The 14,542-nt window shown below is 45.3% G+C and overlaps 1 protein-coding gene across 50 annotated transcripts in view; it reads left to right on the forward strand.

Moving 5' to 3' along the window:
• Positions 1–14,542, forward strand: part of CACNA1C (calcium voltage-gated channel subunit alpha1 C) — a 703,883-nt gene that overhangs the window by 505,567 nt on the left and 183,774 nt on the right. For 24 of the 50 annotated variants that reach the window (XM_032254239.1, XM_032254246.1, XM_032254245.1 and 21 more), the window contains exons 7-8: positions 4,246–4,442; positions 13,614–13,717. In XM_032254239.1, coding sequence (XP_032110130.1) covers positions 4,246–4,442; positions 13,614–13,717 — 301 coding nt within the window. Of the gene's footprint in view, positions 1–4,245; positions 4,443–13,613; positions 13,718–14,019; positions 14,124–14,542 lie in introns of all 50 variants that reach the window. The other 26 variants (XM_032254241.1, XM_032254292.1, XM_032254261.1 and 23 more) reach the window with 4 other exon arrangements.

The following is a 14,542-nucleotide window of genomic DNA, read 5'->3' on the forward strand; positions in this document are numbered from 1 at the left end:
CTCTGCAATCAGAAGCTTGCCTTCCCTTCGTTCCCAAACCTGCCATCTGATCACAAGCCAGGACCCACTCTGTCACTCCCAGCACAGCACAATGCTGCTGCCATTGAGCCCTTGTCCATCCACATAGTCACCAGTGCAGACATGGAGAGAAAATGTGCAAGAATCCGGACATATCCATGCAGCTGTGGAGTAGAAGACCAAATACTTGTAGGCTTTCAAATCAACCCCTAAGTGTTTTGGAGAGCTTCACATAAACTTTGGAATGGGTGGTTTAAATTTTTTCTTTCTTTTTTAAAAAACTTTCAGGTTTTGGATTGATTGAATTACCGTATTTTCTGAAAATTTAGATTACACAAAACTACTTTGTGAGCCTTTGTTGTAATTTTTGATGAGATTTACATCAAATTATTTTTATGGTCTGATCATTATTTCACAAACTATGAATTTTATGTATCTCTAGATTTCAAAATACATTATGTTTTGAGGCGTGTTTCCAATAAAATCCACAAAGATAGCTCTGGAATTATCCGGGTGAACCATGTTCTGCCTCACGGCTGCCCTTCCAGAGAACAGTCCCTGGTGAAGATGGTCTCAGAAGAGGCAGTTTCCCTAATCCCTGAGACATCTGCAAGGCGCCTTCTGAGCTCCTCAACAGACACATCACCATATGCCGACACCTTTTGTTTCTGGTCGTCCCATCTGTTTGATGGTGCGCTGAGCCAGGTCACTCTGAATAGCTTCCCAAGCACAGTAATTACCCCCGAGACTGGCACAGAATTGGTTGGCTAAAACCTAGAAATGAAATCATCTTCATTCTATTCACTCCTTAAAGTTGAGTTTCAAAAAAGTAATTGATTTTTGTCGTTAGTGATTTCTCCTTGGAATCACTAACTGGAGCTCTCCCAAGATTTCATGTTTTTGTTGTTACTGTGTTTCTAAAATCTCTCCTAATCTTCACCTCCATTATTTTACCAAAAACTTAATTTAGGCTTCCCAGAATGACTCTACCTCTCTTCATTTCTGTTTTAAAATGTAGAGCCAGCATCGCTTTGTTTGTTTCTCCAACCTTATGTTCCCACTTTCCTCCCTGGGACTTCATGACTCTGCAAAAGAAAACCAACACATTTTTACGTTTGAGCAAATTTCTCCTCACCCTAGAGTGTGTGTGGCTAGGACCTGCTAATTTGTGTGTGTTCACATTTTTTCAAGTGTTCGCTTTAATGCTTTTTATAGATACCTATTTTTACCAGACCATCTTCTTAATTGTTCTCAAATCTTTTTTATTATTGTTCAAATCAGATTTTAAATAGCAGAACGGCACTAGAGCCTTTAGATAATGTGTCTGAATCTCATCCCGTTCTCTCGTTAGTGAGATCACTTCCCCTTAGTGCCATTTTCTTTTTCACAGACATTAATAAAATCCCCAGAGATGTTTTCCTGCCTTGAGGACACTCAGAACTCCCTTTGGCAGCTTTCTCCTTTCCCTCTTTGTGATGTTTCAGGAATTGGGAGTGCAGGGAATGCTGTCAGATGGGCAGTCCCAATGTCAAGGTTAACTGCATCTTTATTCTGCTAAAAAAACAAAACATGAGAAAAAGATGCAAGCCTCTCCTTTACTTTTTCACCCTCTCTCTTTGTGCCATCTCTCCCATCATTCCAGCACTTTTATCACAGTGACTGAACACGTCTCTCTAGAAAGCTATATCTAGAATGGGTGAGAACCCAACAGAATTAATGATCCACTTGGCTCATGGTTTTCTGGTCTCTCAGCTCTCAAATGTTTAGGTGCTTATTACCCACTTTTTCGTGTCTTATTTAGGCTTAGGGTTTACATTTTAGTCTCCCCTTTTTTTGTAGCATCACACCCAAATCTCTAAAGATTTCCCATTTCTGAAAGTCACAAAAAGTTGTAATTAGAGGACTGCTTATTTCAGCTGCATTCATGGAACCCTCCTGGGAGCTGGCCCTTGAAATGAGGAAATGGCATGAACAGTGTCTCTCTGACAGTTCAGGGACCAGCAGTGCAGACCTTTGCACCTTGATCAACAAACACAGGACTCACACACAACTTTAAGCACCGGCCCAAGAATCCTCCAGGAAGCAGCATTATTCATAATAGCCCAAACCTGGAAACAGTCCAAACGTCCATCAGCTAGTGAATGGATAAACATACAATGAAAACACACTGCTCAGCGATAAAGAGGAACAGAGCCTACTGATATATGCAACAGCACGGATGAAACTCAAAACATTATGCTAAGTGAAAGAAGATGGACATAAAAAGCCTCATAGTGTGTGATTCCATTTATATGAAATTTTTAGAGGAGGCAAAGCAATGGAGACAGAAAGCAGATCAGGTTGCCGGGGGCTGGTCATGGGAGCAAGGATTGACTGCAAATAGGTGCGGGGGGTTTCAGGGAGTGGTGGGCATGTTTTAAATGGATTGTAGTGATGGCTGCTTGACTATGTAAATTTACTAAAAATAATTAAGCTGTACGTTTACATTGATGAATTCTGAGGCATATAAATTTTAAGTCTATGAAACCAATGGGGTCAGTGGGAGAGAAAGAGAGGAGAGGAGAGGAAGGAGGAGGAGGAGGAGGAGGAAATGACAGAGGAGAAGGAAGAGGAAGTGGAATTGACAGAGAACAAGAAGGAGGAGGAGGAGGCTGCAAAGATGACCACGAAGGCAATGGTGACAATGAAGAGGAGGATGAGGAGGAGGACCTGCCCCTGCTGCTGGGAAGACACAGTTGGGCACATGTTTTCAAGCAGACTCTATTCTCCTAAGAATTATCTCTTACTTAAGGATTCATATTTCTCTTCCTGTCTTCCTCCTGGGAGTGAACAGCTTCAAATTTAAAGCCACCAACTGAGAATCAGCCAGCTGACCAGTCATCTTCAATGCAGAGCCTATGTGCTATAGGCAAAGTAATCACACGTGTGGTTGTTTTGATATATATAAAACAAGAAAACAATCCTGGGTAATCTGTTGTCTCTACATGAAGAACTATAAGCAAATTCTCTCTCTCTGGGAGCCTATTTTCATTGTTAGAGGCAATCATTTGTTTGCTGGAACTGAGGCCTCTTCCGTCTGTTTTTGTCATTACTTTGTCTAAAGACAGAACAATGTCTTTGATTGCACAGACTTTTGTAAATTCCACACCATTACCTTCCATAGCCAGAGCCAAGACTTTCTCAGTGTTTTCCCATAATGGAATTTCTTAGATCAGTCAGGTCTTGTTTAAATTTACCAAATATCTCCACACTCAAAATATAAATCACATCTTCATTCATTAATTTGCTGGGAGCTATTTCCAGCACGTGGCATTAGTCCAACTGCTGCCTTTAGCCACAGACGCTGTGTTCTACTATTTCCTGACAAAACCCCGTCCGTACTGAAGAAGCATGCTCCCTGTCACTCACCGCCGCTCTGTCTTAATTAGAGGTCAGAACATGATTCTTCTCTTCTGAAAGGTATTCATGCTGGAGAGCAAAGGGCAGAGCTGTGAGGTCCCACATGACATGCATGACAGTCAGTAGTGTGTCCTCCTAGGCTGTAATGAAAATGGCTGCAGGTCATCCCTCTCCCCTGTAGTCAGTCTATTTTCCACCTTTCACCTGTATTAGGCTTTATTGTAAAGTGACTTGCATCCCCGGCAATGTATCCTCTACTGTGTAATGGAGCCATATAGTTAGAAAGCACTGTTGGATGGGATTGGTTGGCTATCTATGTGAAGTAGCCATTGGATTGATACTGTCCTTATGCGAAATCCTGGTATTCCAGTAAATGTCTATAGAATTCTACTACCAAAAAAAAAAAAAAAGAAAGAAAGAAAAGAAAATATGGACTTCCTATCACTTTCTGGGTCAGCTTCCACTTGCAGTGGTGGCATCATCATTGTTTTTTGATTGGCCATTTGATTATGATGCTGGCATATTGCAACAGAGTGGCCCTACTGTCTTTGAAATCAATTACTGAGATTAAAATACAGCTTTTACAACAGTGAGTGGAAAGGACTGACCTTCTAAATTAGTGACAGCCTAAACGGAATGTCCACTTTCTTATCATGCTTACTCCACATCTAGGGGACCCGATGTAAACGTGTCTTGCACTGTTGTTGTCGTGGTTGCTTTGCCCATCCCATCAACCTCATCCTGTCACTTTTCTCTCTGACTTCTTTCTCTGCCCACCTCTCTCCCTCTCTGTTGCTCCTGTCTCCTGTCTTCCTCTGGCCATTTGAGATGTTCCAGCAGAAGATGACCCTTCCCCTTGTGCGCTGGAAACAGGACATGGGCGGCAGTGTCAGAATGGCACGGTATGCAGGCCCGGCTGGGATGGGCCCAAGCACGGCATCACCAACTTTGACAACTTTGCCTTCGCCATGCTCACAGTGTTCCAGTGCATCACCATGGAGGGCTGGACGGACGTGCTGTACTGGGTACGTAGCAAGTGGGCAGTCAGAGGGCAGGGGCACAGAGGCCATGAGCCCTTCCCTGACACCTCCCTTTCCCCTCCTCCCTATGGTCTAGGGGTCACATACACATCTTGATAGAATGGTTGATGAAGAACTTCTTCGATTTCTTCTAGGTCTTGCCTGAGAAACAAGGCGTGAGCTTTTCACCCTAACAAGTCCCCTCCCCTACCTGCCAGCCTTAGGGAAAGGTTATTTTTCAGTGCATCCCACCACAGTGCAAAACCCTGGTGTGCAGGCATGGATGAGCTGGCCAAGCTGGCACAAGTGTTCCGTTCAACTCCTCCTCCCATACGGAGAGCCTTCTGCCCTCATCCTTTTCTTGCCCCTTTCCTCAAAAGGGAGCTAGAAGGCAGAATTATGAATTCTTAGGGTGAAGAGAAAAAGTCAGTCCTGGTCTTCTGAAAAGAAATTATATAAAGAAACCATTTTTATTGAATTATGTAGCATTGTGACATGCTGTTCAATTTTTACTTTCTATTTTAATATTTAGAATAGACCACCACACAAATGCATTGGCAGCATTTTCACTATTGCCAAAACAGGCTGCTGGTCATGTGATGCCTATTTAGAAATACACTTTTTAAAATGTTTATTTTACTTTGAGTTCTAGGACAAATGTGCAGAACGTGCAGGTTTGTTACATAGGTGTACATGTGCCATGGTGGTTTGCTGCACCTATCCACCCCTCATCTAGGTTTTAAGCCCCACGTGCATTAAAAATAGAAATACCACTTCTCGAGAGCCACCCAATCAATAGTAAATCTTCATTTACCTTAAAGTTGCCCCTTTTATTATCCAGTAGCCAACACAACTTTGCCAGGCTTCGAGCCTCTAAAGTGCCAGATTTTTAAGCTGCCTACCCCGCAGGCAAATCCACACTCCGTATTTGAGCTGTCTCCATTCTGGCAAAGTCCATTATTAGGAAAAACTCCAGAAAATATATTCTTCAGAGTGTCTCCAACTTCAGCATGAGAAATTACTTGCCAGAATCCAGTGTTGTCCTCCAGAATTTGGGCGAATAAAGCATGCTGCCAGTCTTAAAAATACCATCTCCTTCAGAGTTTTGCAAATAGGCAAATTTATTTGGCCATCGTGAAAACAATCTAAGAGCCTGCTCAGGAAACAAGTCTACAAACCAAAGCAGGGAAGAGTGAATGGGGAGCGAATGCTTCCCATTGAGCAGAGCTGCCAGATCAAAAGGAAACCATGCCAGGAGAGGCGCTGACTTCTTCCTGAATTGAAAGGAAGAGTTTTGTAACTGTACAGATATGTGGTGCACAGTATTCTATCATATGATTTCTTTAAAAGCTCGATGTCCTATTGATTCAAAAACCCTCTTTCTGAGTTTTTATGTGATGGACAACGTGCCAAAACCCAGTGTTGCTCTGACATGTGTACCTCTCTCTGTAAGTGATGATTTGAAACTTGCCCAAGGACCTTGTACCCAGCAAATATTTCCTGAGTGTCCTTGCATGCCAGGGGTGCTCCTAGGCTCTGAGGCTTTAGTCATAAACAAGATCCAGTCCAGTCCAAGTAGCTCAGTCAACTCAATTCTAAATCGAATTATGGCAATGTGGCCGGACCCGTGCCATGGCAAAGCTGCCGTGTTGTGACAAAAGTCACATCCCCTCTGCCTCATACTCAAATGAAATATTGGAAAACATTTCTCAGGTTCATGATCAATAAGAACTTGGTTTTGAATAATTTGTAAGACAGAGAGGAGATGAACTTATTACACTTAGGCAAATTTACAGCTAGTGCTCGACTTATGACCACGGTCAGGACCGCGGACCGGTCGTAACACGATTTGGTCGTAAGTTGAGTAGGCTATATGTACAGTTGAAATGGTGCATGCGGAGATGGTAGTGCTGCCAGAAGCTGGTCCGCACTGTCATATGCCCAGCTGGGCAACGTTTGCACTGCCAGACGCGGAGCAGTCATGGCCAGCGATTGTGGTCGTAAAGTCGAATGGTCGTAAGTTGCGTAGGTGGTAAGTCGATCAATACCTGTATTTTGTTTAGCAAAGCAGACCAAATTCCCAATTGGCCCTAACTGGTCTTTCTTCCTCGTGTGGGTCCCTCTGACCAGCCACGGAAGGAAACATCCTTCAGCCAACAGGCAGTTTCTGCCTACAGGCCATAGAATAAATGATTGTGTGGGACCGTGCTTTGGGGCCTCATCCCATAAGCTTCAGATCCATGCCTTCCATGGCATCAAACGGAGGGCAGGTGGCAGAGGAGGGTGGGTGGAGGGCAGGAATAGATATGATTTCCTTTGCTGATGTATTTTTGTGTTCTTCCTTCACCACTCCCTTCTTCTCCCCCACTACAAGTCATTGATGCCCCACCAGCCAGATGTGACCCAAAGAAATACTGTCATAATGACAGCCGGAGCGGGGAAGCAGAAGCAGCAACAACTGCAGCCACCAATTTTCAGCAGCTGTGTTGTGCCTTCTCCCCTGGGGTGCGTGTGATAGAGCTCAGGCTGGGAATGGAAAGAGTGTCAGAGGTGAAGAAACAATCCCAGGCGCATGGGACATGCCTCTCTCTGATTTTCCCAGCACCTTCCCAAAACGTCCGTGTGTGTGTGTGTGCATCTGTTTGTGTGTGCACGCCTGCATGTGTGTATCCACACACGTGCACATACACACACCTAAAATTGAAACCTGGGTATTCATGATAGAAGCCCTTCCTAGCCCAGTGCTCCTGCTTTCAATTTCTCTAATTGCTTTGACCTTTCTATGGCCGTTTCTTCCTTCTTCCTCCCTCTCCCTCTTCCTTTCTCTCCAGCATCCCTCCTCCTTAGCCTCTAGGCCAGTATCTCTAAAGCACAGACTCTCAAATCACAGAATGTTTTAGCATCAAACATAAAGCTTTGTAAATATAAAAATACCCAAACCTCCCTCCAGGCCATTGAATTAGAAGCTCTGAAGTTGGAGCCCCACGATCTGCATTTTGAAAAAGCTCTCCAGGTGATTCTGATTTCCAGGCCAGAGTTTGAAAACGCTGCAGATGTAACCTATTGAACCTCATGGTGCTGGTATGATGCTGCTGGCTTTGAATTCATCTAGGGAGATAGTTTCCATGGGGAGGAAGGGGAAGTAAGGTCTTTAACTCAGAAAAATGAATTGTCCTTCAAGCACAAAGGGCAAGTCTAAAGGACTTGAGAAGGAGCAACCAAGATTTTCAAGTATAGTAATGCACAGAAACCCCAGAGCGGCATTCATTCTAAATCACCAAACAGCTGGAAAAGAATAGGTCACTAAAGCATCAAAGAAGCGATTGGTCAGCCGCTTGAGATGGCCTGAGATAGAAGGGACACGGGAGGGCACCTAGCAGAGGGCAGTGCTTGCTTCCTGTTGTGGGTGTTACGGAGTCTCTTTCTCTTTTCCCCTAACACCCATTATTGCATTCCATTGTTACGATTTTGAAGAGTGGACTAAAAATAAAATCAGACTTGATCAAATAACACCTGAGCATTGCTTCAGCTATGAAAGCCATTGGCCATGCATTGCGTTGAGGCCCCAACAAGCCGAGCAATTTGCTGAAAACATTTCTTCTACCTAATATCCTGTTTGAGGAGTGTGCAGATGACATAGTAAGGAAGGGCGGGCACCAGGCATTTGGAAACTAAACAAAACTCGGGTTTGGGATGTGGTTTCCTTAGGAAATTACTTCTTAAGCCAAAGGCTCATCATTTCTTCTCAGAATGTCCAAGCCTCTTAAAAACAGATGAGTAGGTGTGAGGAGTGGGATCAGATAAAAAGCACTGGCCTTCCTCAGAAGCGGTGAAGCACCAAGGAGGGAAGAACCTAGCGTGTAATGTTATCATTGGTTTCCATTCTTACTTACACGTGTTTTTTTGTTTTTGTTTGTCTGTTTTTCTCAAAAATCTAAACATCCCTACTCTTTTGCATGTAATTCAAGCTGGCTTGTCTCCCATGGTCTACACATGTGCCTTCTCAAAGATGGAAGAGGTTGCTGAGTCAACCTCCTTTTTAGGACCTTGTCTGTAGGATTCATAGGCATGCTCTGAGAATTCAAATTGCTTTGAAACTCTGAGCGTGACCTCTTTACACATTGCGGGCAATCACAACCAGGTGACAGAAATAACCATCAATTAAACATGTTTTCAGTGCTGACTTTGTATTCAGCACTTGAGACAAGCCCCCTCCTCATAGGAAACACAATGACATGGCCACTGATCTGGGGTTTGGGGCTCATGCAGAAGGTTACAGGTGGGAATGGTGGGAGAGGGGCAGCAGCTAGGCTAGGCGTCACACTAGAGAACTGTTTCTAGCTCTTTAGGAATCTTGATGTCTGAATAATCTTGATGCTTCATCAGGAGCATTCTGTTGACTTCTGTCCACCCCATGCCCTTCTGGGATCCCCAAGAACATTGCGCATTGTGAGCCACAGTAAAGAGCCTCTGGCCTGTGCTATCCAGAACCCATGTCCCTTCCCATCCTCTTGGGGCTGCCCTCTTCCTGACACCACCCATTGCCCCTGCATTTATTTCTCCATGATCAGTTCTTCTACTGATGTTTTTTAAAGTTAAAAATTAAGCTTAAAAATAAGCTTATAAAAAATAATGAGAAATCATGTAAAAGAAAGATTCTTAGAGTCACAAATAGTGTCTTCTCTAGTATCTGGGATTTGATGTTTTGGTTTGGCCAACAGGAGACCCTTCGAACAAAAGTCTACTGAGTTAACTTTTCATAAGTCACTTGTCAGCTCCGCTCTTCATCTTGCCATCCCACTACGTGTCTGGATGTGCAGAGAAGGTATTCCTCCTAAATTTACACACACACACACACACACACACACACACACACACAAGACAGCTATTAATCTGGTCTTTGTGCTGCTGAAATATCCCTTGTTTATGACAAAGGCCTTTTGCATCCAAGCAGGTTGAATTTGGGTGTTTTACCCTATTTTTTTCTACTGTATCTTCACAAAGCCACCTTCTTTCACTACAGAATATAGAGTTGCTGAAGGCTTCATAAAAGGTAGAGCTGAATTCTGCTGATGACCTAAGAGTCATTCTAAGTGAGGAGCAGAGAAACCCTCGAGTATCCTAGAAGCAGCCCCCAGGGCCCTTTCTCAGGCATCGGAGTAGAGGCCATGTTAGGACCTGCTCAGGATGGGTGGTGCCTGACTTTTCACCTGCTTCCGTGCCATCCACTCAGTGCACCTGTTGCCTAAAACAGAGAATCCCTGATCTAAACAGTAAACTGGCTGTTCAGAAGCATATCGAGGAAGAGAGTCAGCATCTTTCAAAGCCATTCTTTATTTATTTATTTATTAGGTTTCACTGTATTTATTTTGTTGGCATTAGATGAGTCCTTATGATTCTATAATTTAATTTATCAAACATTTCTTGAGCATTTGCTGTTTCCCGGGACAAGGGGTGTGGGAGCACAGAGAAGAATAAGGCCTACCCAGGCAGTTCAGGTCTAACGAAAGAGGTGTGGGCTGTGTGGAGGAACGCAGCTGAGCCATTCGGGGCAGTGCCCTCTGTGGGAGCAGGACAGCCCTGAGGGGCACAGAGCACTCCAGGGCTAAGTGGGGCTTTGCTGGACCAGGAGAGAAGGCTTTCTGCCTGGGGAGAGCAAACTTTGTCTCAGTTTGGGAGGCTGCAGAGACCTGGGTTTTAGATTCTCTTGACATTGCTATGGCTGTGAGCCAGCTGTCCTCTGCACAGGTCTTCAGATTGGGGGTCGCCACTCTAAGAGAGATCCCAACCTCACACATGATGTCAGTGCATAAGTCCGTCTGATTTCATGGATTTTTAAATATGGGGAGGAACTTCTTTTGTTGGCTCGCCTTGGTGCTCGGAGCTTGTTGTTTTCTTCCTCCATGTAAACTAAGCTTTTACCTGGGCTCTGAGACACTCCTGGGTTTTCAGCACACAATAAGCAGGGGCAGGGGTGGGGAGGAGCCGATCGGAACCTGTTCTGCAGCTTCCTGCTCACTCGGTGCTCCAGTAGGGCAGCCACCTGCCCGTGTTCCAGCAAGCAAGGTGACATAGGCTATGAAAGCCGCAGGTTGATGGGGCTGTTGCCCTGAGCTGACGCGTTCACTGGCAGCAGCAGATCCCGTCCCCCAGTGACACTCCGTGTAAAGCACCGTGGCTTTCACAGATTTGCACCTCCTGCCTTTTGATGGCAGGTGTCAGCCTCTTTCTCCACATTTGCTGAAACTATTCAGTCTTTTTGGATCCACAGTGCCTGTGCCAAAAACCTTACGGGAAAGGTACACACAGCTTGAAAACCCATGGAAGGCTGCTGGGCTGGAGAGTGGCCTTGAGGAGACGGGCTAGGGAAGCTTATTCCCCTATTTATCTTTTTGAGGAAAGATAAAAGGTGGACTTGAGGGTTTGAGTCTGGGTTCCCTTCAAGGAATTAGATGCTGGTTTCTGAAGGGTCTCTGGGAGTTTTCATTCAATGCCCTCTCCCTTTGCAGTGAGGCTGTTTCAGCCAAGGCAGGGGCCGTCCTGCCAGTTCCTAGGCCTGGATACCCTCAAGGCTACAGACAATGAACTAAGGAACATGACTTAATAGTTCTAGAAGACCTGTCCTTTATTTCACCTCTAAATAAGGGTATCGGCAATCTGGGCCATTAAAAAAAAAAAATCTGACTTTATTCTTTGTCTTCTTAATAGCTCCATTTCAGCTGCTTTAGGACATCAATTTCATGACTCCAGGCATCGCCCTACTTCAGAGCCACCCAGCTTTATGTGTTCTCTACTCAGCCAGCCCCCCAAAGTAGGTGGCCCAGAATACAGAGGAAAAAGTAAGAGGGAAATGAAAGGAGAACTTTCCTTTCAGACCAGAGCCAGGCAGACCAGAGAATCGCCTTCTGTGGCAGCCGAGCACTGCTCACCCAGATGGTGGGGTTCTGAGGACCACCCTGGCCTCACCCTCTCCATCTCTCATCTGTTCTCCTGCCTCCTGCCCTCACCTGCTGTTCCCCATCTTGAACCTCTAAAAATCCAGCCCACAGCCCAGGAGGGTCCTTGGTGAGCTCACATTCTAGCATGGAAGTCAATTAGCAAATAATAAGTGTAATAAATAGGTAACAATACAGTTATCAAATGGGAAGTGCTCTGGGAAAGCAGAGCAGACACAGGAAAATGGATGTGCTCAGTAAACCCATGTTCAATTGAATTTCACTATGGCATGGCCAAGTGGACACACATTGGGAATCTTACCTCCTCATGAATCTTACCTCCTCAGACACGATATTTGCACTATTCGCAATGACTATATTGGGTGAATTTTCCTACCCAAAATTTAGTAATATCAGATATATATCAATGAATCTGTAAAGAACATATTGGGATGTAACACTTCAAACCAGTCAGACTAGCCAGACCTCTCAGTACTTCTCAGTCTTTTATTTCTGGCAAGCAGAGAACATCATGTTTATCCAGCCTACTTAGGCAAATGCATGAGGCTGCTGAAGCTATGAAGCCCAAGGGCTGAGGGCATTAATATCCTAGCTGCCTGAACTCCTTTGAGGCCCCTGGGTGGGAATTGTGAGATTGTTATCAAACTTGAGATACCCAGAATCACCTGGGGAGGTTAATATGCAGACTGTGGACCACCCTGAGATGTTGGGGGAATGGGGCAGGAATCTGCTTTGTTAACAACTCTGCCAAAGGTTTCTGATGCTGGTGGCCCTGGGACCACACTCTGAGGATCACTGCTGTGCAACCTTGCAGAGGTACCTGGCGAGCCACAACACTTGTCTTGCTACATTTGAACTTGGGAGCTGTGGCAAGAACAGTGCAATCAGGGGTGCTCAAGCGTGCGTCAGAATCACCTGTAAGGCCTGTGAAAACATGGGTTGCTGGGCCTCCCCCACAGTGTCAGGGTGAGGTCTAGGTAGATGCATTTCTGAACAGGATCAGAAATGAGGCTGTTAGTCCGTGGACCACACTCTGAGATTCATTGATGTGAATCATTCAGGATGCTTGTGTGCTTTGGAAGTTTAGGTTTCTATGATCTAATTTCACAAGGACAAAGTTGGGCTCATTTTTAAAAAGGTAGAATTTAACCCAGTTTAGTCAGAAAGCATCAGAAGAGATAGATTTGAGAAACTAAATCAGAATAAGTTTCCTCACCACTGGCTGGAGGGTGGATGTGAAGATAAATTGCAGATAAACAGCTGTTCAATTTATCTTCACATCCACCCTCCAGCCAGTGGTGAGGCTGATAAATGTTTAGTCATAGCTTCTTAGGAGCAACAGGTAGAGGAGGCTGATATATATTGTTTGCCTATCTCTGTGGTGTAAATATTTCCACCATGGTTAGTTTCAAGCTACCAGTGTGGTCACTGAACACGAAGCTGGGAAGAGATGTGCAACAGTGAGCTCCCCACAACAGCCAGGAGCCAGCTCTGGGCACCACTGCCTCCGACTGCCATAGGGGTTTGTGACTTTTCAGGGCATTCTCCACCATTCAGTAGTTACCGTCAGTTTCCATGTCAAGGACCATTTCCATCTAAGCTGTGGCTGCAGTCACAGGACCTTTCTCTGAATGCATAAACCAAAATGATTACCTCTCCCCACCAGTGGCCCGCGGTATATGTGAAGCACTGGGGTTTAGCCTCTAACTTCTGGGCTTGGCCTAGGGTCCAGGTGGCAAGCCCTTGAGGAAGGTTATCTTTCCTCACACATCCTCTAAGGTTTCAGTTCTCCAGGCCTGTAAGCAGGAGCTGCGCACTTCATACACGAAGGTCAGGAGCCTTCAGGTGCAACCAAAGGCTTAATGTCCATGCAAACCCAAGTGAGCTAAACATCCCATGCTGAAGAAAGTATTTTTTGAGGTGACCCATTTTCTCAGACAAGTGAATAGAAAACATTGGAGAAGTATTTGTTTTCCAGAAAATAACACAACAGAGAGACAGAGTGATTCCTCTTGAGGCAGAGCTGGCCGAGGTCCCCTTCGGTCACAGGAGATCCTTTGAACATGGGTGATGCCCCGGGTAACACGGATATCCTGGGGCACATGAACAAAGCCCACATTCAGCGCCATCTATCTCCTCCAGATCTGCTCACAACTCTGCCTGCCTCTTTGCTATAACCCAGTTCTGCTTCTTCTTTCCTAACTTTCCTTCGTCTTTCCAGATGCAGGACGCTATGGGCTATGAGTTACCCTGGGTGTATTTTGTCAGTCTGGTCATCTTTGGATCCTTTTTCGTTCTAAATCTGGTTCTCGGTGTGTTGAGCGGGTAAGCTGACCGTTTCTATGTCCTCTCCACAACGCAGCCGAGCAAGGTCTCAGGTTCCACTCCATCCATGCCTGGGGTCCTCAGGGACGGGACCCTGACAGGCCCAGGAAAACCACAAAAATGTCTCTGTTCAACCACAAATTCTGACCCATTGGCTGGGTAGGCTGTTTGGCCTCTGATTTGCAGCTAGAGGGTCCCCGGGTCCCGGAGCTGCGTGGGTCAGTGTCCCGGGAGCCAGGGACCGATGCTGGCCGTGCTCGGTTGCTGAGTGTGCCTCACTAACTATCATTCCATTCTTCCAGGTCAATGATGCCGTAGGAAGGGACTGGCCCTGGATCTATTTTGTTACACTAATCATCATAGGGTCATTTTTTGTACTTAACTTGGTTCTCGGTGTGCTTAGCGGGTAAGCAGGACCAAGGAAAAAGGTCTTGATTTTTCCATTTATTTTTATTTCTTCTTTCTGCTATTCCTGGCTGCATTCTTTTTCTGACTCTGATGAACCTGGGATAGGGGTCAACACAGGAGCCTTGAAGTGAATGTCCTTGTCCTGGCTGGGTAAAGGATCAGATGTGCCTCTGGTCTTGGTGGTGAACAATGGAGGAGAGCTGGCTTCACCACAAAAGCTGGGTCCACCCAGCCCCTCCCAGCCTTAAGCAGCTGTCCAGGCAGGAAGGGCACTTCTCCTTGTGCCTTCATGGCCTCTGGTGAGCAGGCCTGGGGAAGAAGAGACTGGTTTAAAACATAATCAAACAAAGGCAGACTCAAAATCTAATTCTCTTCCATTTTAATTCATAGACTGAGCAGCGTATCTCCGAGTTTCCT

Source organism: Sapajus apella, unplaced genomic scaffold, assembly GCF_009761245.1.
Source record: "Sapajus apella isolate SASKATOON/1434 unplaced genomic scaffold, GSC_monkey_1.0 scaffold86, whole genome shotgun sequence".
Lineage (NCBI taxonomy): Eukaryota > Metazoa > Chordata > Mammalia > Primates > Cebidae > Sapajus > Sapajus apella.